Below are 26,831 nucleotides of genomic sequence, written 5' to 3' on the forward strand. Positions count from 1 at the left end.
TGCTAAATGAGGGCATTTCATTATTCATAAAGAAAATACAATTCTGATGTTAGACCTTAACACATAATACAAGCCATGTTTGCTTTACTGTGTAAGTGACCCGATTTGTTTGGGTCTTAAAAATTAGAATATTTACAGAAGAGATCAGAGGTGCAGACCTTTGTAAAAGAATGACAGGCATATTGAGCGACTTATCCCCTCTGTAACATGGTCTAGGAAGTAAAATAGCAAGGAATTGGTACCCAAATAATAATGTTCTTATGTTGAAAGCCCGCTTATTAAAGTTTACTACATTCCTACGATGTGGCGATTTTCTGATTCCAGAAGCAGAATTAGTCTACATATTGGGCTAGTTGCCATCAATGCTTTATTTGTTCCATCTGTGACTGGTTTGCAATGCAAATGAAGTTAACTTTGGGTGGTGCACCCACTCTGGTTCATCCAAAAAGACAAAAAAAGAGCGATAAAAATTGTTCGAATACGCAATTTGGCCGAATTTCACCCGTTCGATAATTCCGAATAGCCGAAAAGGTCAACCAAACCACGCATTCGGTGATGGGGGTTGCGGTAAGGTTTGAAAAAAAAACTGTCATTGCTCCCTCGAACATTTGTAACTTGGTCTTTCAACCTTCCCACTCCTGTGGTTATGCTGGTTAGGTAGATTTTTCATTTCTATGCCATATCTCCTTCACCTGCGAGACCCTCCCCAGCACTTTTAGCTGGACTCTTGCATTTTTTATTTATCAGTCTCCTGGGTGAGTGGGAGCCTTTTCCCCCACTCGTTCATTCCTTAACTCTGTGTATGGGAACCCTAGTTCATCATTTATGTACTTTATTTTATGGAGTCATGTTTTCCTCCATATTTCCCAAGGTACCTGTAATTCACTTTTGTAGCACACAGCACCTTGTGTGCAGTGCTGCTGGGACCCCTTTTGGCTTCCCTTTTGTATACTCCTCTGGAGAACTACAGTTTGCAAGGGTAGAGGGATACTTTGTATTATTTTGACATTTCAAATATTGCGAGATCAGCACACCCCACCTTGTGTGTAGTGTGAAGGGGTTACACTGTAGCCCCGTTCTCACTACTCCTGTAACAGTGTCAAAAATACCCGAAAAGCTGGTGGCAGTGGACGAGTCCTACCGACTTGTGTGATTTTTACCCACAGGCTGTGTTCACAGCCCCGGTAATGCACCGAAATGTCACTATTGACCTAAAATGAAGGCTCTACTCTTTTTTGCCATTTCTTATGTGCTTGTCCTTTCTTGGTCCTTCTGGGTATCCAGTCATAATTTCGAATACAATATATTCGAAAGTAAAAATGTCGAAAATATTTAGTCGAAAAACAAAAATGTCGACTTTTTTTCGATTTTATGTGTTAATAATAAATATTTTATTAAACTTTTTTTTAAAAATAATTAAAGGTATTTCCATGGGGGGTGGGGGTGATGGGGAGGATGGGGGGGGGGGTTGGGGATAGGGGTTTGGGATGGTTTTTTAAATAATTAATTAATTATTTAATATTATATTAAAGATTTTTTTAAAATAATTAAAGGTATATCTATGGGGGGTGGGGGGGGACCCCCCCCAATAATAAATGTTACTATCTGGGTAAAAAAAAAAAAAAAGTGTTTTGGGTTTTCGATTTTTTTTCCGACATTTTTTTTTAAAATTATGACTTTTCCTATTATATGCATGTTTTTTCGACTTTTTTACATTCGACATTTTTTTTTCGACATTTTTGCTATTCGACATTATGTTTTCGACTTTTTGACTATAAACCGTCCTTCTGCTGTGCTGGGTGGGGGAGGTCATGGTTCGACTTGGGTCTTCGGCAGGAATAATTTGGGAAAGCCTGAAAACAAGGGAGGAGTCCGAAACTCTGCATTCCTTTGTCTTCTGGCATGCCTGCTTGGAACCAGTTACAACTGGGAGGTTAGTTGTCATGCAAGGACAGCCTCCCCCTCCCCATCCCCCCGCCTCAAGGTTGAATGCAGCATAAGTGCTGATTGACTGGGTTCCTGAATAAATGGCCTGGATCCTGAAGCTGAGGACAATTCGAACACTGGTACTGAAGCACCAAAGAAGACTAACAGATGCCTGCAGCCCCTTCCAGTAACCGATGAAGCCCGCTGAAGTGACTGCTGCTGTCCTGATCTCTTTTTCAAAATCAACAGGGAAGCTCCAAAGAGGATGAATTCCTCCCACGGACTGATGGGCATAATCAATCACAAGACGACCTGCAATTTGAGGCATCCTACGAAGACCTGAGACCTTCCTGGGCTCCAAATTGCAAATAACCTGAGACCTGCGACCATCCTTTAGTGCATCATCTTCCGAAAAACCTCCAGAAGCAAGATTCCACTCCCCAAAGTCCGCTCACCAGAGTGCAGGACCGAGCAAGCGAGAATCAATCAGCCGACAACAGTTCTTCACTGGGGTCTCTGAAACGGCACCAAAACCACAGATCTGCGTTGAAGCATGAAGAATCCTTTGCTAGGAGCCCGCACTCTCGACTGCTGCAGCAAAATCCTACTCCAGAGTCCCTCCTTTTGTCACCACGAATAAGGAACAGGAGACCCTGTCTGCAGCTGCTACATCGTGAAGGGATTCAGCTTCATCTTCATGAGTGCGCAGGGCAGAGGAGTGCGCAGGGCAGAGGAGTGCGCAGGGCAGAGGAGTGCGCAGGGCAGAGGAGTGCGCAGGGCAGAGGAGTGCGCAGGGCAGATGAGTGCGCAGGGCAGATGAGTGCGCAGGGCAGATGAGTGCGTCCGCAAAGGACAACCACCCTGCTGTGTGATTGACAGCTAAGCTGGGTGAAACCTGCATAAAAGGCGAGGATTTTTGGCTTGGAAGGCAGAGTCGTCCACTGGACGAAGGAATCCAAAGAAGAACTTGAAAGACGCCTGCGGCAACTCCTGGACCGTTGGTTTACCCAGTGAAGCTCTACTGCTGTGCTGAAGCTCCAAATTCACCTCGACTAGAGCAGCCCTGCAAGGACGACTTCTCCCATTTAGCTGGTGGGACCAATCAACTCCAAAGTGAACTGGTCTAGACATCTCCTCAAAGCTGGCTGTACTTCTGCTGCTGGAACCGAAGTGCCAGGGAGAGGAACACCAAATCGATTGCATCGCTTTTAAGTTTGGACCCGAGCCTCAGGACGATCCTACGGACTCCCTCGAAGCAGGACTGACCAAGCCTGAGCCACCTCAGAGTGCTGGACCCCAGATTAGCGGAAAATGTAGTGTGGTATCCAAGAGTCCGGTTGTGCTATTTGCTGAGACGTGAGAAGCTGAAACAGCGAAGTGCCGCCGAATTGAAGTTTGTACTTTGCTGCTGCGGACCGTCCCGAGTTGCTTGCATCTTCCACCCCTCACAAGCCTCCCAGTTCTTTGCCCTATATTGATTCTACTTTTTCTACAAAGATTTCAAAAACATTGTGCAACACTTTTACTTACCTGCAAGAAGTGCTTCAGCTAACCTAGACTTTTGCCCAATTGACATTGGCTGGTCTGGCTCCCTGAATGACTCTTCTCTCCTCTGCGTGCGTCTTACCTTCCCTCCAGGAAAGCTTTAACTTACTTTACATTGGGGAGGTCAAAAGTACTTACCCACTTCAGAATATTTGTGTGATCTCATTTTATTCTGAAACCTCTTTACTGTAACACTCATCCAAGTATTGCTCTAAATGTACCAGTGATGCGTTAATGTCCACAGTGTCCTGACTATTTAAGTCACCTGAGGGTGAAGGAAGTGTCTGTGTGCAATCCCAAATGGGTACTTGCCGATTTAGAGAACCTGTATTTTGAAGTTTATTTGTGTGTTACTATTATACTGCCCCTTCAAACTGACTGTTAAATGAATTAATAATTGTTTAATCAAGAAACCTTCGGTATAAGCGTTTATTTGGATACTTGTCACTGAATCTCAGTGTAACTCCCCTACTGCACATATTGACCCCTCGAGGTAAGCCTGGCTTCTCAGCCACACTACCAACCTGTGTAGTACAGACCTATACCAAAGGTTGAGTTCCTATTGCCAGGAAGTCAAGGTTGTTGTAGTGCACTCCAAGGGTACTGCACCAATTCTTGCCCAACAGCTGTCCTGACCCCGTTTTCTATGCGACAGAGGAACTTCCGAAGAGTACTCCGTCCCTTTGCCTGGTGAGAACAACCAGTCCAAAGACCAACTACAATCTGAGCCATCTCTCGAGGTCCTGTGACTTTCCAGAGCTGCAGACCGCAAATACCAGGAAACCTCTGACCCAATCGTAGTGCATCATCTTGACAAGTCTTTGCTGAGATCCAGGTGAACCTCCAGAGACACAACCCAAGTCCCCTCACCAAAGTGCAGTACTCCAGCACCCAAGAAGAATAACTGGGCGAATCGTGTCCTTTGTTGGTGCTGCAGAAAAGGTGCCGAAACTGCAGACTGACCAGAGAAGCTGATGAAGTCCGTGCAAGAGGTCCTCCCTCAAGACTGCTGCCAAGAGATCCCATCCATTGTCCTGCCTTTTGTCAACAGACCAATGAATCCGGAGGACGAGTCCAGCACTGCTACATCGAGGAGAATCCAGCCACAAACATTTCTTCAAACCTAAAGTACAGTGGGGAGAAAAGGCATTGCTTACCTTGATCCAGGAAGTCGCTCCAGAGCTTTGGAGTGCAAGTATAGGTGTCCAGGGTGTTCACCCTTACCTCGGACACAAGCTGCTGCTTGAGTCCCTTTTGCAAGACCTTTAACAGGGTCTCCACCGTTGAGTTATTCTTCTGGTATCCTTATCTAGAGACTGAAAGTATCCTCAGGAACTTTTGCTATTCTGCTGCTGCGAAAGACTGAGCCCCCTCCAAACTGTTTTTTTTAGCTAGGGTTGCAAATTGGCCTAAGTGTTAACTTGCGCTGAAACTGCCTCTAGAACCTAAGCTCTGCTACTGTCTGACCAACCGTTTACCTTCCAAAAAGACTTAATCTTATGTGGTTTTGTTAACTAAATACAATTACTGCATATCTTTGTGTGCGGGTGGGAAGGGTGGAAGGAAGATTATGGTGAGATCAGAGGGTGGAGAAAGAAAGCAGGATGACACCCAGGAAGATCACAGTAACCCATCTGTAGCTGCCCCGGCTAGCTACTTCACTGACTCACCTATTCACAAAAGTTGGAATAAAGATTAGTTGTGTGGTACTGGAATCCCGAAAGCCTGTATCTAGCCCAGATCAAGAATTGGGGATTGGGTTACCTTAAATCCATCAACACCAGAAAGGGGTGGAGCAACACCTTTCAAACTTAAGACATTTGGACAGTCGCTTCTGAGGCCAGAAAGGCCCAGTTACCCTCATCTGAGTAACAGATAATGGGCAAGGACAGATACCTGACAAGGAAGGGAACCAACACCACGGAAGAGAAGAACCATCCTGACCTTTTGTTTGGGAAACTCGTGAGTTGGCTGTCCTTGTAAGCAATCCCCAAATATAAATGGTGAACTTTCATTTTGGGTGTTGTCCTTGTTCCCTGCTGTAATCCTGGAACCAACCCATTTATGGATTTACCGTTTAATCTGATGAGTCACTGGTCCTTCCACCGAGCCCCCATAAACGTACTGACACATCATCTTAAAAATGCAATGACTTTATGGGAACTTGGACAAGGACACGAAAAAGAAAAGTCCTGCTACAATGTCTTATGGGACAAACATGTAACTGCACTGCCCTTTTATCATCCTGAACACGCCCTATCCCCTCGAAGATACATATACCTCATCCTGTTGGTCACTAAAAAAAAATATATATATTTGGGGAGACAGAATATGTGGAATGGTGAATGAGGCGAGCATTATCTTATTAGACAGGGAGGCAGGTGAACAGAAAGGGCAAGGAAAAACACAAATTGAGGTGCAGTAGGCACAATGGCAAGCTTCTCAGACACGGTTCATATCTCACCTGCGCTTAGAAGTACATTCCGTGCAGTTGGATGCCAGGTTATGATGCCCACGCGCTTAGAGTGGCCCTCCAGAGTGACCACTGGCTCAGTCAGTGGTGCCACAAGCCCGTTCTCAGGGATTTGCCACACCTGAGAAGAGAAGATCACACGGTCACATGCCTGCTAGGTGAGGCTGGGGGTACCACCACGCTGCACACTGGCCACAACTCACCATGACACTGCAGTCCTCTGAGGCGCTGGCAATGACCTCATCATTGTGAGGGCACCAATCAATATCCAGAACAGGCCCGGTGTGTCCACACACAGTGGGATAGGACTTGTCAATGCGGCCTGTCTAGATGGAGGAAGAGAACAAGAGTAAATGGAAGCACCCCTATTTTTTTTTTTTTTAAATAACATTTTATTCGTTTGGTGAAGGGAGAACAAACATGATCAGGTACATCTGCAGGTTGCATATAATATTAGAACACGGAGGAACGCAGCATACAAAATTAACTGAGTCAGGAACTTAAGTGTATTCCCTAACCTCCCCTCCCGCCATATGTTCTGGGCTTTAGAAGGACGCCCTCATATATTATATACTCTTTTTTTCTAGGGTACAACACATGTCTACTTCTGAAATTCATCGCCCCATCTGGGGTCTTTCTACCGCCCCCCACATAGACGTGATGATTCGCTTGATTAAACCCACTACAGTGGGTAGGAACAACTTTCCATACTTATTGTACAGGGATTCCCCCCATATTTCAATTCTGGATCCTCTAAACTGTGAAGCAAACCTATCTTGACACTTGAATGACTGGGAGGTTCACAGCATGTCACCCATGGGAGATGAGGATGAGGTCTTACACTCACTGTGCTGTAAGCAAGTTCTCAGGCCCTAACAGATTTATGTTTTAAGACCTGCATGGGCACAGTATATAGACCTCTAGGAGGCGGCAAGTGTAATAGTCTTTCAACTGTTGAAGTGGAAGTGCACATAGGCATCCAAGTCCATCACCCCTGGAATCGGATAGGCTCAAAGCATTGGCCTAGGGTCAAAATGCCTTTTCGTTGCTGCTTTTTGACCTTTGTGTGCCTTCAGTGTCTCGGTGCTCAGAAGCATTCAGAACACAATGTTAGTCCTTGATAAATCTCAACAAACATATTAATTGAATATGAACGCCACGGTGTGTCAAAGGAGTAGACATGAACAGATAGGTTGCCTTTACTTTAGATTGTAAATGAGTCCACCATGTGGAACCACCAGGTGTTCTCAATAAGTAAGTATGCATCACTTTAAGATAAAAGGGTTCAACAACTACTGTTGTGCAGTGTTGTTAGTAAGCCTTTGTTTCTTTAAATCTATGCCTGGAGTCTTGCTAAAAGGTTCACCACTGTTCTGTTCTTTAATCTCCAAGGGAGGATACCTTAAATTTCCAATTGTTCAGGATGGGACAGATAATGGTTACAGTTGGGATGAAACACTCCTGTAGGTTTCCCTTTTTTCTTTGGGCCCAAACATGTATTGGAAACGATGCTTACGTGGTTCTCTTGTTATCTCCAGCCTAGACAAATTATTTGCCTTAAATAATCTGATTCATCTAGTTGTAGCCGGGATCCAGCAGTCAGGGTTGTACTCTGAAGATAGGAACAGTGAAAACACAATGCTCTACAGTTTGCCTGCCCTTTCCCCTTACAGGTCTTGGCGGAATTCCGCACTTTACTGCATTGACCAAAGTGACTGTATATAGTTTACAGAGTGTGTTGTTCGAGTGGTGATTTTACTGTGCTTTTCATTATTCACTTGCGTTTATTCTTGTGCCTAATAAATTGTATATTTTCATATGCTACTGTCTAAGGGTATATGCCGTCTTACTGTGTGTGCGCTCTTCAAGACTTCAGATCACCCCCACTCCTCCTGTGACTTAGCCTCGACTGCTCTCCAAGCTACCATGAATTGGTCTGGCTATCTTCCCAGAGGTGTTCCCCGTTTTACTAACAAGGGTGGCTCCTAAACATCTGTTCACCAGAGCAGAGTTTAGAAATCCATTCTAACACGTGCAATATATTATGCCTTCGGCAGGACATCCTTTTATTCATGCATTCTGTGACTTGGATTGAGAATAGTTGTACTATCCTGACTCACTATTTAGCCTCCGCTGTATTCGGCCTTCAAGGAGGTGCTGGATGAACAGCATGATGCTAACAATTGCTTCAGTACTAATACATAAACTGCACTTTCTGGCTAGTTTGCCAGGTTTATGTTGAGAATCTAAAACTGCACCATATTGTGTATGGATGTTTGTATCTAGGCAAGCATAACATTATGTCACACACAGGGTTCTTTGGTTACATTCAAAATCCACCTAGAATTGTAATTATGTTCTCAGTTAATGCATATATACTCTTGAATGTTTTGATTTTTATTTTGTTTCTCTTTTGATTTTCTTTTTTCCTTCCTTGCCAGAGTGACTTTTTTGTGATAATTTTCGATGCACTTTGGCCACCACGTTTTGTACTTGTTGTACAGCATACATGTTGGGCTTCGGAAATGAATGTAGGACTTTTACTATATTAGTTTGGCGTGGGCGCGCGTCCGAGCCGCGTGACAAGCACAAATCGGTTTGAAACATGTGCCATTTGTTCTATGCTGCCTCCCAGAGGCTCTATACTTTCAAAAAAGGACAATTTTCTCTCATTGGGACTGCCGAGTATGGTTTTGTTCTGGAGATCCTTGGCGTGCAGTCTTCCTGCGTTGTGCGGTTAACGGATTATATAAAGGAAAAACAGTTAGACCGCCAGAAATGTGGAATGGCCATGGGATCATACATGGGTTGATGGGAACAACATGTTTGGGCAGACAAGTTTGATGGCCATTTGGAATACACTAGTGGTATCGCTTTATAGATGACCTCTTCGTCATATGAAGAGGGACTGAAAAAGAATGTTAGGAAGAGTTCATTTCTGGGTCAGTGGTGCAGTTTGTTGTTCTTTGGCCCTGAGAAAAAAATGTGCCAAAACCACAAACGGCTGCTGAAACAAAGTATCCATTGCTGCAGAGTCCCTCTCTCGAGTGCAGCCACAGTAGCCTGCCAGATGTCTTCCCTTTCATCACCACGACCAAGGACCAGGAACAAGGGTCTGCTACACTGCAAAAGGATGGCATCTAGCTGGAACCAATTCTTCAATTCTCAGGTACTGTGGAGCTTCGGGTACATCTACCTGTTGCCATTTGTGGCGCTTCCTAGCTTGGAGAGTACCATTTTAAGCCGTTTTGTGTTGACCTCAACTCACCTGCAATGGCCTACCAGCTTGTGTTTCTTCAAGGTGTTGCCTCTTGAGCTTCTGTGATTTTCTTCTGAACTACTGACCATTTTAAAACATTGTAAAGGCCCCCTTCACTACCTATTGGCTTTGGCAGTGCTTGTTCCCTTACAGGTTTTAATTATTGAACACTTATTGCTGGGATAAAAGACTGCCTTGGTCTGTCTGGGAGAATCTAAGTAGCTTCTGATCTGACTAACTTTTCCCTCCTTGAAACTCAATATTGTAATGGTGATCACAAATAAGTGCTAATACTGACCTCAAATGACGTCCCTCCGTATACTGGAATATGTTTAGCATATGAAAAGTTAACTCACCTACTTTATTGCTCTTGTTGAACTAAATCCTAACGTTTATGTTGCTAGTAGTTGCTGCCTTTTAAAGATCGTCCAATTAGCGTAAGATTTTCATAGTAATGATAAATCTTCCTGACCTGTGTCAACCCCAGAACTTTTTGCTTTTACTGGTGGCTTTTTTTCTTTCTACCTCAGCGAGTGGAAATCTTTTTCCACACACAGGGCCTCACAACGAGTCTGGCGGTAACCCTTAAATGCGGCGGAGGCGCTATTACCGCCACATTTAAGGGTCCACCAGATCCTGGGCTTGGCAGATTTGCCCCCAGCTCTGAGCTGGGGGCAAATCCACCGCGATGTTGCCAATTTTCGGCACTATTACTGCCAGTGCTAATACCGCCAGCAGTAATAGCGCAAAAATTCCCCATTGGGCCCAATGGGGAATGGGGAATTCCCCAAACAGGCCCAATGGGGAATGGGGACCAACCGTTCCGCCAAACCTATGATCCAGCGCTAATAGCGCTGGGGGGTTTGGCAGTAGGGCTAATAGCTCCGGTGGTAGTAATGCCGGGGTTAGTGCCCAACTTGTGATGAGGCCCACAGTCTTTTACTCTTTTCATGGGTGTCATTTTTTAAGACTCTCCATAGTGTCTTTTAAAAGTTCTCCTCTGACAACTTTTGCCGGGCTGCCCTAGGTCAGTGATCCCCCAACGCGTAGCTCGGGAGAAACATGTTGCTCGCAGCACCCTAAATTGTTGCTTGCCTGTTGCTCTGGGCCATGGTGTGGAGACCTAGAAGGAAGTGCTGAAAGGAGGAGATCACAGTAGCAGTATAGCCAGAGTGCCAGACTGTGCAAGAATGTTGGCAAATGAGCCTGCTGTGGTTCCATTTGGCTTATTTTTGTAGATACAAGATTTAAGTTTTTTGCCACAAAGCAATTTATCTTTCTGTAAATGCCCTTACTAGCAGTGTCATTGTTAAAACCCGGTCATCTTCAGATACTTTGCCCAGCTGACAAATGTATCAATGAGCAAAATAATTGAACCATGTCCCCATGTTTGTGTCTTGGAGAAAATGGTGATGTTCTGTTCCTTTTTACAACTAGCAGAAGCATAATGGAAAAATACCCAACTTTCCTTTATTAAATATTTTGCATGCACTGCTTTTTGTACAAGTATGGTTTGTGTTTGATGTCACCATGCATTATATTTATCAGAAATATTATGTTTAGTGTAACCTACATTTATTATTACACAGTTGGGGTCGTTACAAGTTTGCCGTTCCGGAATTAACGTGCCAATAACATTTACCAGCACGTATCCGGACCATGGGGTGGCCCGATTTATCTCCAGTCAAGAGCTAGACTGAAGTCAGGCACCCCACCAGCAAAAAACAGCCAGTATTACTGACACCTGAATTCATGCCTGCAATCCCCCCATGCAGTCCTATGGGAGGCCATGGAATGGGGATTAACTCACCCTTGCCGCCACTTGTAATCTACCAGTGGTGGTAACAGTATTACCCTTTAGTGGTATCTCGCTGGATTTACCAGCGGGATATCACCAAACATGTAATGAGGCCCATAGTATCCTAATGGAAAAATGGTCATTGTTTAATAATCTGCCCATCGGGCACATGGATAATGAGCAGATAAGGCAAATGCATGCCACATTTTTTAGAATGTATTTGCCCTATATTCAAATGCAATTAAGTTACTGTTAATAAATTGAAATTAGCAAGCCGATAATGAATCCAAATACCTAGTCAACACCACCACATTCCTCTAGAAGTGGTGGTCCAATGCTCAAGGTTTAAACCCATGTTTGCCACTAATTTATCTGTAAAATCCCCTTTGGGCAGATAAAAGAGGCTACAAATCCTTCAAAAAAATTATACTTTTATTCCGAACCACTTTTTCACCAATGCAATAGGCCCCAGGTGCATTAAAATGCACTATTTGCCATTAGTAGCCTGGAATAGGGGACTGGCCAATCAGAATGCTCTGAACATGGGCTGGATTCTCCAGTATAAGCTTGTGTTCCGAGCAGCCCGAGTGCTGCTGGCCAGCGTCCCTCCCCGCCCTCCTCTTCTTCCCTTCGCTAAAAGTGTTTAAAAACAACAACAAAAAAAAAAACAATAAAACATACCCTTGCCTGGCAGCACCATAATCTAACTCGGTTTCCTTGTCGATGAGGTGACGTCATCAACATAGAAAGCAGACTTTGAAACTACAGTACAGTGTGGTGTGGTGCCGCTCAAATACCGCAAAGTAATTTTCTTTTTTTTAATTAAACACCATTACCACCAGGGTAGGAAACTACACAGGTGCTAATGGCCATATTGACGAGGAACCAGGGCTGTAATCTTGGGGCTCTTGTTAAAAGCACTCGCAACTCGTGCCCTAGGACGTTACCACCCAGAACGGCCCGGGTTCCTCGTCATTGTGGCCATATTACATGCCAAAAGAATTCTTAGGAAGTAACCTCTAGAGCCTACCATGCAATGACAAGTATTAATATTTAATCATATTTTTCAATTACGTTAGCAATATTTAAAAACATGCATCATATTTCATTAAATTCCCAAAGAGCAAGCCCAAAATAATAAAGCGGCTTTAACATATTCAAACAAGCTCTATATACAAACCTGATCATTACAATTATTCGTATAAAACATAGCTTCCATGCATGTCCACGCTAACGCAAAACAGAGAAACAAGACAGAAAATGAACCCCCTTCATGGACTCCCATTTTGCAGGGACACTTCCTCCTTCACAACTTAATTTATTGAGGGGTGGGTAAATTTAAATGCACCATTAGCACCAGCCTCGTGCAATCTGGGTTTCTTTCACAGATTTCTCTTTCCTGTTTTATATTTGTATGTAAGTCTACATAGAAGAGCTAAAGAAGGCAGGTCATGTATATTTTGTACATCTGCATCTGTTATGTTAAATTATTTATAGCACGCAACCAACAGCCCTAAGGGCACGTATCCAACAAACACACACAAGCAGGGAGGGGCACACTGCAAGACATTAGAAGAGCCGGCGAACATTACTGCAACATAGGTCTTGAACTTCTGTTTAAATAGGTCTCTCCCCCATCGGACAAGCTCTTGCTTTAAGAGCCCTTTTGGGTTGACTTTATGTGCTAAATTTAGTTCTATCCTACCCCCTCATCCCAATTGACAGTGCCTTACAACCCCCCTCCCTCCCACCCCAATACCACACGTTTTCAGATGTGCTTTTAAACAATAAGCTACAAATCTTAACTGGGCAAACAGCTTCCAGGTGAACAACCCCAATGCAGCTAACAAAGAGCTACCATGTGTACCTGGGGAGGAAGACATGCTGTTTGGCACAGGAATTTACTTAGTAACCCCTCCAGGACATGACTGTTCAAACCGCCCCAGTTTTCGCTGCCATACAAAATCGTGGAAAAGAGCTTTGCCTTATATATCCTCAAGGTACTTGTCCAATCTGAATGCCCTCAACTTGGAATAACATTTTAACAAGCCCTTTAACACTTAATGATGCCCCCTCAGCTGTCTTCTTAAAATGATTGACCCACGCACTGCTCTTTGAGAAGCGCAAGCTGAAATAAAAATGAGACTACATCATCTCAACATTCATTTAGAAACCAGCTACAAAGTTTCACCCTTTTCCCCAAACAACATCCTTTTTGTTTTTATCATATTTAATTTCAAACTATAGTTTCCAAGATATTTAATCTTGAAACATGCCCTGTTGTAGACCTGCTGGGTTAAGTCGAAAATAGTTGTGCCCTTGCCATGAAGAAGCATGCTATAAAATGTACCCTTCAGAGAGTGTGGATTAACTTTTCTAAGTGAAGTACTAGAGTCAAAAACGGAAAGGAATACATTAGGAACAACTGACCTCCCTGCTTCACATTTATTTGTGGTGAAAAACAATGTATAATTCCTCAATCTTGTATATCGGACAGATGCTGAGAACTATGGGTATCAGTTGGATAATATTTATTAGTACCTGGCGAGGGGGTGTGGCGGCCTCCCAGCCAATGGGGAGGCTCAGAACGCAGCGTTACCAGACTAATCCTGCTGCCCCGAGCCTCCTCTGGGCTGGCGGCCGCCATCTCCCCTCACCAGGGAATCAGGTTAAGTCTTTCCCTCCCCCCAGCCACAAAATTTCCTCAGCACCCTCCCAACCCCACATACCTTCTATCCTGTCCATTTCGGGAGCAGACGCAATGGTAACACTTCTGTCCCCAGCGCAGCCGCCCCCGATCTGCCACAGTCCGTCATTGAAAGGAAAGAAGGGACTAACTACATGTAGTCCCTTCTCTCCTTTCCATGGCGGCCATTTTTTTTGTTTACATTTTCCCTATTTATGAACGGCTGCCATGGAAAGGGAGAAGGGACTGCATGTCACTTTCCATGGTGGCCATTTAGTTTGTTTACTTTTTACACTTCTTTTCAATGGCCACCATGGAAAGGGAAACGGACTTCCCCAGCAGCCATATTTTAAAAATACTTTTAGTACCTCGGTCTTACGGGCTGGGGTACTATTAGCAATAAGCCCCTCGCAGGCGGGGCATTACCACTTCAGGTAATTCCCCCGGGAATGAAGCAGTGGTTTACTGTGCGAACCATTCCCTTTAAAGCTGCTTGGGAGGCGTTCAAGATATTACTTTGAGCCCACTCCTCCAGTCTGAGCAACAAACATTTGGAGAATATCTTACTGACAATGTCCAGTAAGGCAATTGGCCTAAAACTGTGGGGGACTGTTTGTCCAAGGACTACTTATCCACAACTGCATTAAACATAAAACAATTTGGTGTCCTTCAAAAAAGCTCCCATTGTTTCTCAATACTTTTTTTAGTATTAGAAATGTTTAGATGCCGTTTTGAACCCACTCAATCTTGGTTCAATTTTCTTTTTGAGATTTGACATTCTGCATCGAACCATGAGGCATCCCTTTTGATTACCTGGACCTTTTGAACTAGGTGACGCCATTTGCCAATAACTGTCCCGGATACTTTCAACCAAAGACTTAACAGACACTTTCCTTTGTGGCCTCTGCACGGTTCAAAGGTTCTAAAGGAATATCTTAATTTCTTGTGAATTAGTAATTCTTTCCTATGCATCCTTATCAAACTTAGGCTTTGCCAATAGCGCCTCTGGCCGCAGGACATGTTATTGGTGCCTACCCCTGGCCATTGGTAAAAATATTTTGCCCGAGAACCTGAAGTCTCGGATAATGTTCATTTAGTCCTATATTTTTGAACAACCCGACTGGTCCTATCCGTCTACAAATGTCCTACTGACCACTATTTCCTCAACATTTTTTGTAGACCGCCACTGACGTTCAAGGCTTTCCCCCATTTTATTTACTAGAATTGTACATGGTCTGATAACTGCAAATTAAAATGTTCTATTAGCAGTCTTCAAGTTGATTACATTTCCAATGTGTGTTGCAATCATTTTTCCGCCAACTGAGCGCCAATGTTTTCCAAAGAATGGCTGTCACTCACCATTTCAATTAATATGCACATTTTGCTCATTGCACACAAAAGGTTAGGGACCCCTGCCCAAGGGGCTCCCCTTTTAACTTTCTCTGGCTAACCTTGTGAGAACTACAGTTCCCAAAGTTAGAAAGGTTCTTTGGATCTGTTGTACATTTTATTAAGTGAGACCAGCACCCCCCACCTTATGTGGAGTGCTGGGAGATGCATTTAAAATGAGAAACAGGATACTCTAACATTTATGTTACAAGGACAAACCTACCTTTAATGGCTGGTGGCAGTGACAACGTTTACTAATTCGGTGCATCTATACAAACAGCCCCGGTAAAGACACCCATGGGTGCCAATTTTACCAAAATGTCCCCCGGCTTGTTTTTGCGCCATTTTAGTGTTCCTTGTCCTTTCTTCTTCATTCCCCCCCCCCCGACATCCAGGGCGTAAAATTCATTTGTGTGATTCGTAGCTTCGGCAGGAGTCCTGTCGACTCCCCGCCCAGGCTCCAGAGTGTATGTGAAGGCACGAAACGAGGGAGGAGTCCAAAACTCTGCAGCCCTTGGTCTTCCAGCCTGAGTGCGAGATTCCATTTCAAACTGAAAGGATTGCCAACCCCCCAGGTTTGAATGTTGCAAGGCTGTTTGATTGGCTGGCTGGCTTTCTGCATAGGAGTCCCTACCTGGAAGCTGAAGAGGTAGTCGACCACTGGAACCAAAACCAAAGAGGAAGATTAAGAATTTGCAGCTGAAATGATTTCCAGCGACCTGAGAGCCTGCTGTGTAACCAGAGCCTGCTGTAGCCCTTCCTTCCAAACAAACTGAGGACTCCGAAAATGCTTATCCCAGCACAGAGCCTGGTGAGGCCCACTAGACTCAGGAGAACATGCATTTTGAGCCATCCCATGCCGTGCTGTGACCTAGCAGGGCTTGAATACCCCAATACCCTGGGACCTCGAGCCATTGTGCAGTGCATAGTCTTGCGAATTCCAAATCTCGCTGAAACTTTGTGGGAATCCTGCTAGATCTCCAGAGGCACGATTCCAGTCCAAAATGTCCCCTCACCAGAGTGCTGGACCTTGTGTAGTAACTCGGAATGAAGACACAGGGCGAGTCAGAGTAAGTTTCGGGTTTCTTTTAATGAAAGACAGCCCGGCACACCACCTGCATTCGCCGCCCTCGCCAACCAACTGACACTCCTGCTATCTGCCCATTCCAACCACGAACCCCCCCCCAATCATTCCAACTATAACATTCCGGCCGCGGATGCAGGCAGGCATCACAAGTATACATTACAACACAATTCCCCCCTCCTTGAACAATGTGAACAACAATGAGGCTAAAGAGAACAAAATAGACAAAGAAAAAAAAAACAACAAGGCATGAAGCACCAATGGAAGAGTCCAACGGTTCAGTTATAAAACAATTTAACTTAATCAATAACACAATCCCTGGACCAAACTGGACGTTTCCTGGTCCTATTCCTTGGCTCGACACCACCTCTATCCACATTCATCGCAGCACTCATTCTACCTTGCCCACTCTCCAAACTTCCACCTCGAACACCACAACAGCATTTCTCCTCCTATCCCCAACAAGACCTTTCCCTCTTGCACCCAACTCCGATTTGCCCCCTTGCCATCTCCACCTACTAATACGATCCAAATTCCAGATAGATCCATCCTGGACTCCGACTGCACGTTTGAATACCTCCACTACCTTCACGGGCTCTGAGTATTTGGATTCACCTTTTTACAACCCTCCCCCTCTTTATCCTGACAGAATCACCAGCGAAAATGTTCATTTTAACAACCCCATCATAGTCTGCACAATCTTCAATATTCACCTTCGCCTTCCTACGATTGACCCACACTGGATTCAACATCATGTTGGGCTCTCTGTCCCTCATCTCAAACGGTGACTTGGCAGTGTCATCACTGACAGCAATCCTGCTACTCCACAGTTTTTCACGAAGAGCTTCCTCGACATGCATGTTATTCCTTAATGCCTGTTCTATGGTCTCCACAATTACCCCGTTGCACCTTTCCACCAAACCATTGGTTTGGGGGTGATCATGAGCTGAGAATCTCCGCTCAATCCCTATTCGCTTGACAAACTCACTCATCTCCTTGCTCTTGATTTGTACACCACTGTCACTGATCATCACTCTGGGATAACCCTCTCTTCTGAAAATCTGCAGCATGAAATTGATGACCTTGCGTGTATTTATTTTGCTTACCAACTTGATCTCCATCCATTTGGAGCAGTAATCCACCATGACAACCACAAACAACTTCGCATTTTCTAAATTGTCATATGGACCCACAATGGGTGCATTTTTAAAAACCTTGCAACTCTTGTCACAGTTCTGGCAGGGGCAAACAATGTCTCAAAAACCTTTCCACCATGATGTCAACCCCAGGCCACCAATACTTGGTGCGCCTGTTTCTCTTAGTAACCGAAGCACCAGGATGCCCCAGATGGGCTTTCTCTACTAGGCCTTCCCGCAGGCTTTGGGGCGGTATTAGCTTATCCCCTCTTTATAACAAACCATCCTCCAGTGAACATTCATCCTTCACTTCCCGGAATTGCAAAAATTCTCATCACCCACTCTTATATCAGGCCACCCACTTCTAGTGCATTCGATGATCTTACTCAAAGTATAATCCTTCTTGAGCTCCTCCAACCACTCATCTTTTGACGTTACCTCAATTACCGCAGCTACTCCCATTTCCTTGCCTCGATTCACATGGAATACATTGAAAGGCAACCGACAAAAAATATGCAAATTGATTTGTCTTGCCTGGAACATACTTTACCTCAAAATGGTAATCCTGAAGCTTTAGACTCAACCGAGCTCTCCTGGTGGATGCCTTACACATGCCACTTACGGATTGTACCTCCAGCAAAGGTTTGTGATCTGTGTACACCATAAATTTACTTCCCCGCAGATACTTTCTAAAATAATCTGCCGCCCTAACACATGCTAACATCTCTCTCTCTCAATCACAGAGTACCTGCTCTTAATACCTGTAACCACCCTAGACACATGACATTTTCTCATGACCGTTTTCAGACAACTGTGACAAAACTGCCACCAATCCAACACTACTGGCATCCACCGTCACCTGGTTTGTCTACAAACACAAAATCACCCAATTCCATAGATCCACAAATTCTCTTTCTAATGCACTCTGCAGATCTCTCGCACCCATCCCACAAGAACTGATCATTTTTCAATAACTTCCTCAAGGGCTCCGTCATATTAGCAACATTTTGCACAAACTTGTTATAGTATTCGCAAAGCCGTAAGAATGACCTACGTTCATCATTGGTCTTGGGGGTCAGGTGACTCCTTAATGGCTTGCATGGCTTCCAACTTCAGTTTATAAGCTTTGCCGTTAACATGACCCAAATATTCAACTTCCGCCATCTTAAATTTGCATTTGCTTCGCTCCACTTTCAGCCCCTTCTCACTCAGCCTGGACAACACTTCTCGCAACCTTTCATCATGTTCACTTTAGTACGTGGGCCATAACTCTCTGAAATATGGCCGCTGCAGAGGCCAGACCAAAGGGCATTCTTTTGTAACAGTACAGACCGAAAGGCGTGATAAAACACTGAAATCTCTGCAATCTTCTGGTAAACGTATCTGGTGCTATGCACTTTGTAAGCCCAAAGTAGTGAACGTGCCTGCCCCTTCAATACAGTTCAGCATTTCTGAAATAACAGGTAAAGAATACATATCCACCACCATGTTTGTTTGGGTCCCTTAGGTCTAAACAAATTCTCGATTTGCTCTTTTTCTTCACCGCGACAACGATGGGGCTCACCCACTGTGATGACTCAATTTTTTGGATCACGTCTTCCTCTTCAAGTCGGTTTAGTTCCTGTTCTACTTTGTCCACCAGTGCAAACGGTATTGGTCTGGCTTTGTTGTGCGTGACTGGTCTTGCCCCTTGTTTCATCTTTATCCTTTGAGCAAAGTTTTTCAACAATCCCAAACGTGTTTGGAAAACATACTCTGGGTCCCCTATGGCTTCTAATTTCAGTCTCGTTGCCGCTCTTTACCAAAAGTACTGGCTCACTTTCACACAAGTCTAATCTCATCCGTAAGGCTACATGATCTCTCCAACCAAGCACATTCACTTCTTTTTGTGCCACATAGAACTTCACCTGAGCTTGGCTGTTCTTAATTGAATGACGCTACTGAACCATCCTGTAATATGGATCTTCGATCCTTCAAACCCACCTTTTTTATGTCTGATGGACACAAACTTGACTTAGTGAAGAAGTCTTTCCCAGGTTTTGTGTGTAATTATGGTGTAGGGCGAACAGCTGTCCAACATGACTGAACGTTTCCTGTTTTCAAAAATAATTTCACATCGCAGGCACTTTAGTTCTCCTCCCTGTGGTTCTCAAACTACTATCACCCTTTCTTCATTTGAGTCTTCGTCCTCTTGAACCATCGCCACTCTTCTCTTGTACCTGCATACTACTGCGAAATGTCCCCTCGTTCCGCAGATAGCACATTTGATTAATTGCAGGGCAATTTCTTGAATAGGCATAGTGTCCAAACCTGCCACAATTAAAACATTTGTCCCCATCTCTGGTCTGCGAGGGATAGGTCTTGGATTCATTCCTAAACCAAGGCTTCCTAGTATTGCCCTTTGCCTCTGTTCTTGTTCTGTAGGTCTGTAGTTCTTATTGCTGAATTAGTCTGTACACTCCCTGTCCTCCTTGATTCGCACTACATTTATGGAAGCTTGTTCTTCCAGGTACTGTGTCTGTTTGGTATTACTCTGCGCAACGTTTTGAGCTGGACTCGTTTCTAACTTCTTATTCTTCCTTTCCTTAGAGCATAATGGAGTATGCTCCACTCTTTTGGCTATGGCAATGGCCTTGGGCAGCGAAGAACTACCCACCATCCAGAGCCTGTCCTGTATCAAGGAGACTTTGGTGCGAATAATTATTTGGTCCCTGATTAACTCTTCTAGAGTGATGCCTGTACAAAAGCGGCACGTCTGGGCTAACTTCCTGAGGGCCGACACATACTCCTCGATAGATTCCTCCTCTCTTTGTGGCCTAGTTTAGAAATTGTATCTATTAATGGCTACGTTTACTTCTTGGACATAGTGTTTATCCAGTTGCATCAATACCTTCTAGTATTCATCTATATCGCCTGCTTCGTCACCTGACAGTTGCGGTAACTCCCTGTATTTCTTTTGCCACTCCAGGCTTGCAGGAATAACTTTTTCTGGGGCGACAGACCTTCATGCTCTACTGTTTTTATATAGTTCTTCCATAATTCTTTCCATTCAGGCCATACCACGGCTGGTTGGCCTGAACTTGGTAGGAAACTTGCAGGTTGATGTACTGTAATACCTTGCATGTGTCCTGGTCATTAAATTGCTCTTGCTCCGTGCTCAACTCAATGGAGGTCAGTTAGCCCTTTGTAACCTGATGGTGTTTTGCAAGGGAAAACCTTTTATTTTTGTACTGTGAAGAAGAAGAGTCTGATTAGTTTGCAGCAATGAGGATTACTGCCCGACTTTCTGCACGAATACAAGATGGCATCATACCATATGATGCTTTTGGCTCCTTTCCTCAAATGTCTCAATCAACTTTTCAGTTTATACATTTACCGCGCGTACGCGATCATCAGGGTTTGCCACTGTGAACTTGCCTTTGTAGCCATTCCGGTCAAATGAGTACGTGCATATATTACAACCAGACCTTGAACTCCGCTATGCCTGCACAGGAGAATCTCAATGTTTCCTCTGTAGCTCCAGCTCTCGTGTACTGCGCGGGTTCTGAAACCACCGGGCCGTCCTCGTCGCCAACTGTAGTAACTCTGAATGAAGACATGGGGCGAGTCAGTAAGTTTCGGTTTTAATGAAAGATGGCCCAGCGCACCACCTGCATCCACCGCCCTCGCCATACTCTCAAACCGACACTCCGCTATCTGCCCATTCCAACCACGAACCCCACCAACCATTCAAACAATAACATTCCGGGGCGCGGATTCAGGCAGGCGTCAAAAGTATACATTACAACACCTTGCAAACTACGAGAATCCGATAGGTGATATTCTGTCTTTTGTGATCCTGAAACGGCGCCAAATCCACAGAGCCGCATCCAGCCACTAGGAAAATCTTGCCTAGAGCCTTCCTTTTAAATCCCTGCTACAAGGTCCTGTTTTCAGTCACCACGACACGGAATCCACCGACAGGTTTTTTGGCTGCAGATCCTGAAGTCCTCCTGCTGCAAAATCTTCGGTGCAGAGGTACTGTGCTGGCTATGGTATTTACTTACCTTAGGTCTCTTGTGATTCCTGTGTAGTTTTGGGTTATTTTCTGTGATTGGGATTCCTCTCGTCCAGTGCACCAAGGCACCTTCTGGAATACTCCTAGGGCGTTTTATGTGAAGCCCCTGGACCCTCAATTAACTCTAAAGTAAAATAACTGTTTGAACAGTCTTCTTTGGGAACTCTTACTTTTTCTACTTAAGAACCCATCCTGACACTGCCTGTTGGCTAGACCCTAGTGACCCTCCTTCTGCTACTGAGAACACGCATGCTCCAAGAATAAGGGAAAGACTTTAAAGCAGTGGGCCTTTTGCCCAGAAAAGAGAATTGTTTTATTTACATGTAAAAGAGTTGGTTGGTAACTGTAACTCAGAGTGAAGTTACAAAAGCTATTACTTACCTTAGAAATGTTCTGCCATTCTGAAAAGTAGATACAAGGTTATTTTACTCAACTGTGAATTGGTTGTGCCTCTTTACCAAAAGTAATGCTGTTGGCTTCACTTAACCATTTCTTTCAGAAAATTAGTGTGCAAGTTTCCCAACTGGGTCTTTCTTCCCCTGGCTTGCCGTTAGACTGTCCAGAATAAGTCTGCATTAGGTTTTAGCTACCTAGAATAACAATCATTCATAAAGTGTAACACTGGGTTTTACTTTCCCTGGCCGTTTTAGACACACACAAAGAGCCTTCGGTTTATACCCGCCTTTAAGTTGCTTATAGCTCCTGTAAAAATTGTATAGGTTTTACTTACCTAGAGTAGAATGGTGTTATCCTAAAATAAATTATAAGCGTTATTGCTTCCCTTAGTCTGTGAACTGAAAAGCAACTAATTGAATATTACACCCCAAGGTCCAACTCCCCCTAGAATAACTGTTATCATGAATCAAAGTTATAGGTTTATACTGTTCCTAGAATCTGTGGTTCACTACCGAAAAGTATATTGTCCAGTTGATATTACTATGCGATTCTGGTAATTTGCAGTCAAAACCGGCTAGCACATGGCAACTCCACACTTGTTAATTTTTAGGTAGATGTCATGCAAAAATGGTATATCCCGCTAGTGAGGCTGCTTCATTGCAAAAGTACAATGTTTACAGAGGGGATATTTGTATTTAGCGCCAACTGCATTCCTCAAAGAAAATATGCTGGTTAATTAATGTTGAAATAATCTACCATTGTTGGTCTTGATTAACAAATGAGGTGCATTTATTTTCAGACTTTGTTCATTCACTTGCAACACGTTTTTCACCATTCTAATTCCTGAATGGATCATTAGGAGAGGTTTGCCAATGATGTCTATACAGTAGTCCCAATTGTTGGGTTTTTCTGTTTTGGTATCTCTTAGTTTAGTTGTAATGATTAATAGAACAACCCTTTGTTGTAATTCACAATTAATATCAGTCTTCAATTACTAAGGTCACTTATACCAGGATAAAGATTTTAGGCTTTCATTCGCCTTCCTGCTCCCCGACGCTTTCTGCTTATTATGCGATTTCTTGCTGAGCATCACAGCATAACTGATGGTCTACTACCCTGTATTAAAGAACATAAACTAAAAGTAACTGTTGGTTTGACCTCTCTAGAACTCCTGTTAGGTGTTCAAAATAAGGTTATATGCTTTGGTCTGTGCACCTTCAAGCATAGTGTTGTGTTTTTATAATTGTGGTTATATATAATGTAACAATACTCATTTCCCCCAAGGCGTATCTTGGCCTACTTGTATTTAAATAAACCATTTATTTTTACAATATATAGTGTTTTTGGACCATGTGTATTACAATTTCATTTGTACTGATTCTGCAGCCCTCTCTCCCTCCTAAAATAAGCCCGGCTGTTTGTCTACACTACCCTGAACTCAGGTGGTACAGCCTAATAGTAAGAGGGGAGTGTTGTACTGCCTCAGTTAAATGGCTTTACTAAGCCTTTAGGTGGACTTCAGAAAAACTGTCCCAACAACTTGGATACCCGCATTTACTGATTTCGCTGTACAGTTCAGATTACTCATCTTAAAATGAGCCTGGCTGCTCAGTCACTCTACCAACTGGTGTAGTACAGGTCTATAGAAGAGCTGAACAAGAATGACTTCAATTTGAAACTAACATGCACGTACAGTGCAACAGAATTGGTGTTCCTAGATATCAAGTGGTTTATTCAAGATAAAAAAATCTCTAGTTATTTATATAGGAAATCAACATCTTCCAATTCTATTTTACATGCTACAAGTCATCATCCTCAATCCTTGATCAACAGTATACCATAAAGAGAGTTTATTAGGGCAAAACGCATTTTTACACTTGAACAAGATTATGAGGAGGCGGCGAGTAATATGGGAGCACGCTTCATCTCTAGCGGCTATAACTCTAAAAGTATCATTGGAGCATTCAATAAGACTAATAAGAGAGCAAGAAGTGAACTTCATATAGTTTCTAGAGACAAAGAGAAGCAAGCAGAACAACCCATAAGGTGTATTACTCAATATAGTAAACAGTCAGGAAAAATCAAGAATATTCTTTGTAAACATTTGTCAATTCTGGAAGCCAATAAAGATTTGGGTTGGATCTTGGGCAATGGTCCGGAGATAATGCTCTCGCTTTCGAGAATGTTATCACTAAATGGTGTAATTTCAAAGAAAAATACAGATCAATGGCTTTCTAATACACTAATCAAGGATTTTTTGAAATCTAAAGGCTGTAAAATGTGTCAATATGCCGATGTAAGGACAAGCATAAACTATGGTTGCTGCAAAAAAATAAGACATGGTATATCAATAGCAGAACAGACTGTATGACCAAGTATGTGCTCTATGCAGTCAGTTGCCCATGTAATACATTGTAAATAGGTTCAAACATACGCATGCTTAAAATAAGAATTCTGCAGCACTATAGGGCTATAAACTATAGAGATGAAAACTACTCTCTAGCAGTGAATTTTGCTGAATTTCATCAAAGTGATCCTACTCCACTTTGGCACCTATACCGGAACAAAGACAAAGTAAACAGAGAAAGACGTCTAAGGGTTCCTGAGTCTAATGTGATTAGAATATTCAATACAATTAAACCTTTTGGCCACAATTCATAAGAAGAATTGTCGATTCACCTGTATAACGAGTAAAACAGTTGTGTAAACGTTTGACATTACTTGGTATAATACTACTTGTAATTTGTGTTTAAAGACTAATTATTGAAAAATTGATAGCTGTAATAGCTGACAGAATGGTTTTTAAGTATGTACTTTATTAGTGGTATTGCTATTTTGCACAATATAAAAGCCTGCTTGTACAATCATGCTGCTTCTATGAGTCAGCCAATTGGGGCCATAGTAGCCGATATGACATGCATTACTGACAGTAATAGCATTTCTGATGATTGTATCTGCTTAGATCCACATGCTGTGCATATAGTCCGACATCCAGTGGTAACCGCGGAGTATTGCATCTTGTCATTCGAGAATCGAAAGGAGACGTCGACATGGGCGTGCCTGTAACACTATCCCTAACGTGACGTGTAGTGTACCCAAAATTCCTCACGCGTCGACGTCCCTCCGAATGTATGTTTTCTGCCATGAGGGAGCCCAATGACTAGCATGACTGAGTACATAAAAGAGAGAAAGTAGTAAGACGTCTATTTTCCTTCCACCCGAGCGGGGATGAAGGTTGGGCGCATGTGAATCTAAGCAGATACAATCATCAGAAATGCTATTACGGTGAGTAATGCATGTCTTCTAATGCTTGTTAATCTTCTTAGAATCACATGCTGGGCACAGACTAGTGAGCAGTATCCGGGGTTGGAGGTGGGTTGTGAGAAGGAACAGTAGTGAAAAGATGACTTAATACTGCTTGTCCCACCTGAGAATCAGATGTAGAATGAGTGTCTATACAATAGTGTTTTGTAAATGTGCGTACAGAACTCCAGGTTGGCACTTTGCAAATGGACTCTAGAGGCACATTCGCAATGAAAGCTATAGAAGCCCCAGTGCCTCGAGTAGAATGTGCTCTAGGCTTGAAGGGCAGTTCTCTCTTAGCAAGAGAGAAACAGAGTGCGATGCATTTGACAATCCACCTCGAGATGGCCGATTTAGAGACGGGATCCCCTTCTCTACCAGCTGCACCTGAAACGAAAAATTGGTTTGTTTTCCTCAGTAGTCTAGCACTTTCCAGGTAAAACATGACTGCCCTGCGCACATCTAATGTGTGTAGGCTTCTTTCGGCCACGTTAGTGGGATTCTGGAAGAAAGTAGGCAGTTCTATTGATTGGTTCAACTGGAACTTGGAAATAAATATAAGTGCAAATCGAGGGTGAATGCACAGAACCACTGGTGGGTCGGTGTGGTCTAGGAACAGGACGACGTATACATCCTCATCGTTGTCATAATATTGGGCCAAGTCCACCATGTCCCCTTTGTCCTCTGGGTCTGTGTACATGCAGGGTCTTGGGAGCCTTGCGTGCTATGGTAATAAGTGGCTTGACCTAGGTCCTGATGCGATGAGGTAGTAGCCTGCGTGGGGTCTAGGTGGGCTCTTTTGGCAGCAGGCTGAGTGACTGCTGCCCCGCTTTGTGGGGTTCCCTGAAGGTTTTGGAGGACCTCCGGGTGGTCATCAAAGAAATTTATAAAACAGGACATTCTCCCCAAGACTTTGTCGAACTGATCTGAGGTCCATTGTGAGGAGCTTGACAATACAGAGGGAGGAAGAGTAGGAGGAGCAGGTGTAGGTGGGGACTCTGCAACCAGGGTTTTCTTATGGTGCATAACCCTGGAAAGGGTACCCTCTAGGGTAGTGAAATCCCTGCTTTTAGTAGATTTAGCTTTAAAACTGGGGCATTGAAGACTTACGGTTTTGATCGTTCTGGTCTTAAATATGGTGTCAGAACCGTGTTTTTTAATTAACATGCTTAGATTTCAGCTCTTTGATCCTTTCCTTGAGGCCGTCGACATGTCTTTCGATGCCCGGTCATCGGCGCCCGGGACTTCACAGATTTTAGACGCAGTGACTGAAACAGACTTCGGGGCCTGTCGTGTGGCGATCTTGACCACGATGGCAGAGAGGACAGGCAATGTTCAGACAGTCCCCTCGACTCTGCATGTGGTCCATCGGTAGATGACGTGGTCGATCAGCCGTGAGGGATGTGCTTGGTGTGATGCAACTTTGTAGTCCTTGAGCCACCGGGTGTTGTACCCGTAGCAGAACCGCCGGCCTGCCTGTCGGGGTCAGGGGCTCGCACACGGAAATCTGATGGATCCCGATAGCCCTCAGCGTCACTTATGACGTTGAAGCCGCCATCGCTGAAGGCTCAGTCGACGTCCATGGCAGCATCGGCCTGCAGGGCATGGTGGGCCCAGCGTTTGGTCTTGTGGCCCTTTAGAGCTTTTGCCCCGAACAGATTGCAAGACCTGCACTGTTCCTCGGCATGGTCCCTGGGGAGACAAAGGTTGCACACCAGGGGCTAATCTTTCCAGGGAAACTTCTATTACAGGAACAGCAAAATTTAAAGGGAGTGTTTT

At 43.9% G+C, this 26,831-nt stretch overlaps 1 protein-coding gene across 1 annotated transcript in view; it reads right to left on the bottom strand.

Annotated features, from left to right (window-relative positions):
- The window catches only part of CORO1B (coronin 1B), a 261,148-nt gene that overhangs the window by 174,255 nt on the left and 60,062 nt on the right, over positions 1-26,831 (bottom strand). Inside the window, exons 3-4 of the mRNA XM_069628964.1 lie at positions 6,148-6,270; positions 5,936-6,065 (exon numbers count right to left, since the gene is read on the bottom strand). Coding sequence (XP_069485065.1) covers positions 5,936-6,065; positions 6,148-6,270 — 253 coding nt within the window. The remainder of the gene's footprint in view (positions 1-5,935; positions 6,066-6,147; positions 6,271-26,831) is intronic.

Source organism: Ambystoma mexicanum, chromosome 12, assembly GCF_040938575.1.
Source record: "Ambystoma mexicanum isolate Mex_15411 chromosome 12, UKY_AmexF1_1, whole genome shotgun sequence".
Lineage (NCBI taxonomy): Eukaryota > Metazoa > Chordata > Amphibia > Caudata > Ambystomatidae > Ambystoma > Ambystoma mexicanum.